At 37.6% G+C, this 6,000-nt stretch overlaps 1 protein-coding gene across 1 annotated transcript in view; it reads right to left on the bottom strand.

The window, feature by feature from the left end:
• Positions 1-1,183: 1,183 nt before the first annotated feature.
• Positions 1,184-6,000, bottom strand: part of LOC113074017 (B-cell receptor CD22-like) — a 42,406-nt gene continuing 37,589 nt past the window's right edge. The window contains exons 5-7 of the mRNA XM_026246726.1: positions 2,365-2,625; positions 1,830-2,002; positions 1,184-1,471 (exon numbers count right to left, since the gene is read on the bottom strand). Coding sequence (XP_026102511.1) covers positions 1,184-1,471; positions 1,830-2,002; positions 2,365-2,625 — 722 coding nt within the window. The remainder of the gene's footprint in view (positions 1,472-1,829; positions 2,003-2,364; positions 2,626-6,000) is intronic.

The raw sequence follows: 6,000 nt of genomic DNA, 5'->3' as shown, positions 1-6,000 counted from the left end.
TTTCATTTTTCATCCACCTGCTTCTCCTTTAAAACAATGTATGTAACAGTGAGTAGAATATGTCGAATATATCATATGTCTGTGTAAACAGCTGACTAAAAACAGTGGTAAACAAAACAAAAAAAATTATTTTACATCATTGTTTTACATCATTATGGTATGATATATTTCCAGCTTCAAGCCATTTGTCTCACCAACAATTACAGCCATTAATGAATCAGTACAAGCAATCAGAAATTTTGGGGCCAGATTAACTAAACAGGGATGATGACAAAACATGCTGATGGGAAGTTCTGCAGCTGATCTACACTGTATTTGTATAATGACCAAGATCTACCCATATGAGTTAAGACATGGTTTTGGGGCATTAAATAGTGCTGTAAACACCAGTAAACTATCTACACCAAACTTAATAAATAACCATGCTCTTCCCATAAAAGTTGCATTTGAAAGGGAAGCTTTAATAGATGCTGCATAATTAGGTCTGATCCACAGAGATGTATGAGTGCACGAAGCCCGCGGTGCGTCACTTTTATTCGCCTTCGAGGATTGGCTTTTGGATGAAGTCCTTTGGCTTTTAGTCACAACTGAAACGGTCTCATGTGCAACAGCCCCAAAGGAATCACCGTGGATGCTGAAGCCATGAAACCTAAAATCTTTTGATAATGACGAACAGTGTGATCCTGGACTAGCCTGACCTGCTCATGGTCTGCCGAATGGTCTTGATCCGAGCGGGAGACAGTTGTGCCCACATCGTAATTGAATCCCGAACGATCCCGAGATAAGTCATCCTCTGGGCCGGAGAGAGAACACTTTTCTCGGTCTTGAGTCTCAATCCCAGAGAAACTAGATGAGCTAACACGATGTCTCTGTGTTGTAGCGCCATTGTGCTAGTATTAGCCAATCGTTGATGTAATTCAAAATGCGAATGCCCTGGAGTCGTAATGGAGCCAGTGCTGCATCCATGCATTTTGTGTACATGCGGGGTGATAAGGCTAGGTCAAATGGAAGAACCCAAAATTGGTACGCTTCGTCCCTGAAAGCGAACCTCAGGAATGTCAAAATGGCAAAATTTCTATATGATCCTTCAGATCGATCGTGATGAACCGATCGCGATGCCGAATTTGCAACAAGACCATCTTGACGGTCAACATCTTGCACTTGAGCGCTTTGACTGTACGGTTTAAGCCTCGAAGATCCAAGATTGGATGCAGTCCCCCACCATTTTGGGAACCAGGAAGTATCTGCTGTAATAGCCCGACTCTCTCCTTGGAAGAGGAACATGTTCTATGGCCTCTTTGCCCAGAACAGTTTGTAGATCTTGAAACAGTACCTGCATCAGCTCCGGCTTCACGTAAGTGTAGACCACACCGTTGAAATGTGGAGGATGACGAATAAATTGGATCTTGTATCCTATCCATACTGGGCTCAGAACCCATGCCCGGCAGAAGTTTCCACGCTGCCAGATTCTCTGAGATTGGAACCAATTTTAATACTTCCTTTTGAGGGGATGTTAGATGTTCCGTGTCCTGAATGATGGCAGGAAACACTGGAACATCTAATACCTTGCTGAAATCTACCTCCCCCCGAATCACACAAATAGGGGGGAAGGAGGAGTTTTGTGAGGGTACCAGGGCAGGGCAAAAAACTCTCGAGCATGCACCATCCCGTGAGGGACTACCCCCACCAGCAAGGGCGCCAGAGCATCAGGACTTCCTCTTCTTATAAAGGACAGTCCTGATGACTGGCCTGGGAGGTTGCTGAGCACGGCGAACCTATCCCCAATCCCTACGAGGAGGAGCGCGATTCGCCACGCTCTGCTTCTTAACCTCACTGGCTTTTGAAGGACCGGGGTGAGGCTGGGTGGCTGATGAGCCCTCCCTTTGACTGCGGCAAGGAAGGAACTGAACGAACGCTTCTTCATTATTCTTCACCTCCCTAAACCTCTTGACAACCGTATTAACCGAATCTCCAAACAGGCTCAATGGAGAAATAGGTGAGTCTAAAAGAAACAAACATTCCCTCTCCTTAATGCCCATGAAATTAAGCCACAGAGCTTTCGAAAGGGAACTGCTGCAAGTCCATGTGTCCATGCTTATTCATCACCAATGTTTTTACTGCCTCTCTGTAAATCCTGACTGTATATATTGGTAAATAATAGTTTTTTAATAATTTATATGAGAGGTTTTGAAAATCTTACCAAATTAGAAATATCACAATGCCAACTGCAGCTCCACAAATCACGACGATGAATATGTACAATATCATCCAATTTCCTACCACTGAGACAACAGAGTAAATCATCTGAACAGATTCATTTGCTTCAGTTTAGAAAGAGTAATGTGAGCAAACAAGCGGCTCTACCTTTAACAGAGACTGAAACAGACGCTGATCTCTGAGATCCATGTTGATTCTGAGCCTCACAATAGTAGCGTCCGCTGTGACTGGAGTTAAAGCTGGAGATGATGAAACTCTGTCCAGATCCAACAGCTGAGCTTTGATTGTCCTTAAACCAGCTGAAGTTCAGAGCAGGAGGGTTTGAGTCACTGCTGCAGATCAGAGTCACTGAATCTCCCTCCACTATTTCAGACGGACTGATGGACACTGAGACACTCTTTGGAGGATCTAGAAGTTAAACAACATGATATTCTTATTCATATGCCATCTATATTTGTTTGAATAATTTCACTTTCCTTTTATCTAGTACAGCAGCAAATAACAAATGCATTTCATTTACAAAACATCACAGTTGAGAATTAGATTTTGATTGTAACTGCAAGCGATTTTAGCCATTTTTTTTTCAACTTTATATGTGGACTGACTCACAATAACAAGTCTAATATCTGAAGATAATATTACCTAATTGTTAAAAAATACTGTCAAAACATCTATTCTGTAATAAAATATGTGTGATGTATTTTGCAGTCAGAAGGTTTTAGGTACAGTTATATTTGACTGACAGACAGATATGGTTTTTCGAGGTTGATTTCTACAGCAACATGATATTCAGGAATTATTGTTTGATATAATTTTTAAAGTATATAAAGTATCTCCTCACACATGACATTGATGCTGACAGCAGGAGAGGGCAGGTCTTCATGTCCTCTGACGGCGCAGCTGTAACGGCCAGAATCACTGCGCTCAGACTGAAGCTGGAGGGTTTCGTTCTGGATCTTTAAAGCCTGTCCATTTTTGTACCAGATGAATCCGTCTGTCAGACTGCATGTGCTTTCACAGGTCAGATTGACTCTTTCTTTCTCCAGCACCAGCTGTGGTGCCTTTACCTGAAGAGCTGGAGAAACACATCCATCTAACCACGACCAAGAAATGAAATTATTAATAGAAATGAAGGAGTAAAGTGGATTACCTGAAACTTTAAGCTGAATTACTGGTTGACCAAAGCATTTTTCTTTATCTTTTTCAGTTGTGCAACAATACTCGCTCTCATCATTTTTAGTGATGTTGTAAAGTCTGAGGACGGCAGTATTGTTCTGTCCGTCTTTAATGTATTCAACCCTGTCTTTATACTCTGGATATGCTTTTAAATTTTTCATATCTCTATCCCATCTCTTGATCCAGAATATATCAATCAATTTATACTGCTGAGTGTATGTGTACGAGCATGACATGTTTACTGTGGATCCTTTTAGAGCACATATTGATGTAGTTTTATAAAACACCGTCCAGATTTGTCCAAAAACTCCTGAAACACAAAACACAAAAATTTATTTGCAAAACTTTTTCTTATTTTCTCAAATAGGGCTAAATCATATCAATAAGTTACTGTGAATATTCTGTCCACAAAAAAATATTATCACCATCTTTTAGCATTAGTATCACTACTGTTATTGTTATTACTGTTGAACAAAATATTATTATCATTATTATTACACATGCTATTACTATTTAAATACTTCTACTATTATCCATTTGTCATTTCTGCTTATTTTCATTACTGTTACTACCATTGCTGTTTTATTGTTGTTTTTGTGATTTGTTGTTGTGTTTTGTGTTTACCCTATGCTGAATGTTTTAGCAATCCTAATAAAAAATAAAAATAAATAAATAAAGTGACGCTGTAACAACAGTGACTCACCAGAAATCATGAGCAGAAAGATGAGAGGAAGATAAAGAGTCATTCTGACCTTCATCACCACTGCAATCTTCACAGCCATTCATTACAAAACAGTCATTATACAACATACAGGATGGGAACGATCACTGTCAGACTGTGTTAGTGACGTTATTCACATCTGTCCTTAATCAAATCATTTATTTCTTGTAATTCATTGTTGTCCAACAGAGGTTTATGTGTTGCTCTATTAAAGTGTTTTATCATATCAGATCATGTCAGAGATCCATAGACACTTCACGAATAACAGTCATCAGACAATATTTCATCCTGTATGAGTCTGGTTTTATAAAGTCAAGTAAATAAAACTATGTGTTATCATCTACATGGACATTTCTTTATTCCTCACATGTTTACATACCTTTAATTGAAATTTAAATATACAAGCTCTTTATTAAATAATATGTAAAACTCTCATACCTTATTCACAGTGGCTTTCATCAACAGTACACAAATGTTGAGTTTGGAACATGTCAGACAAGTTAAGATTATCTGTCAGTGATTATAATAACTTCCAGTTTCTATGCAAATGTATTTTTTATGTAACTCAACAGAATTTAAAAACTTCTCCATATTCATAAAATGACCAACTGCTTCTACTGTAAACGTCAATGAAAGACAGTTATATTTGTATTGCGAAAACCACTGAAGATCTAGGCTGTATTAAAGTACTTTAACTGAATATTATTCTATATAACCGTAAGGTCTATTAGTTGACCCGACAAAGGTACCCAATGGTTGATGCAGGTTTCCTGCATGTTTATTCTTTTTGTTGCACAAAATGATTTAATATCAAATTATAATCTGACTCCATACCATTATGTCCTTGAATTGCGGGCTAGAATGCAATTATTATTGATCATTCACGGGATAATTTATCTAGAAATCTTGTTGTACTTATTCATTTGGATTCCTCTAACACTACAGATGTCATACTCACAAGCTCCTCAGTTTTGGTCACTAGACACATGTAATTAACTAATACAATTGAAACCAGATTTTTACATACACTTCAGAAAATGAAAAGAAAAAAAACACATTTCTTAACTGTCATGCAGCAGGGTGCCAGTAAAGTACTGTTAATTTACAGCTCTCAACCATTAATTTACCACTCTTAATTTTTTTTACAGTATTTTACCGTAAATTCTACCATGGAAATTAACTCCACTCCCACTGCTTCAAACAGTTCGAGTTTAAAAACTAGCATTCCTACGATGTTAGTACTATGAACTTCTTTCATTTGAGTCCACTGAGAAGGAATATTTCTTAATATAAAACTGCAAAAACTTAATGTGTAATAGTAAAGTAACTAAATGCATGACATTTACTCAAATCACTGCAGCTCACACGCATGTGCTGAAATACTTAACACAGAGATCACCACTGTATCAGGAGAATCCAAATTTTCTGTCTTTAAATAAAGCAGCAGAAGATCAGAATTTGTGTCTCATCATTGACTGAAGCACAGGTTCTACTCTCCAGCACAATGGTGAACAACAAAACTACACTAACAGATCTCTCTTGTGCAAACACACATTAATACAGTTGAGTTCAGTATTTACTCTCATTATCAGTGTATGACTTTGCATACATTTTTTTCTATTGATGTTATATTTTTATTATTAACTAATATTTTAGTTAAATTATTATTTTTTTTTTCATTTGGTAAATCTGACATTTACATTTTACAGTATATTACTGTTTTTCCTTGACTTAATGGCAACAAACAGTAGAAAAACACTTTTTTTGCTGGCAACCATTAATTTACGGCAACAAACTGTAGAAAAACAGTTATTTACTGGCAGCAGGGGTGCCAGTAAATAACTGTTTTTCTACAGTTTGTTTCCTGTAAATTAATTACAGTCTAT

Source organism: Carassius auratus, unplaced genomic scaffold (assembly GCF_003368295.1).
Source record: "Carassius auratus strain Wakin unplaced genomic scaffold, ASM336829v1 scaf_tig00013464, whole genome shotgun sequence".
In the NCBI taxonomy this organism is placed as follows: Eukaryota; Metazoa; Chordata; class Actinopteri; order Cypriniformes; family Cyprinidae; genus Carassius; species Carassius auratus.
This window is presented reverse-complemented; position numbering and strand designations above follow the sequence as displayed.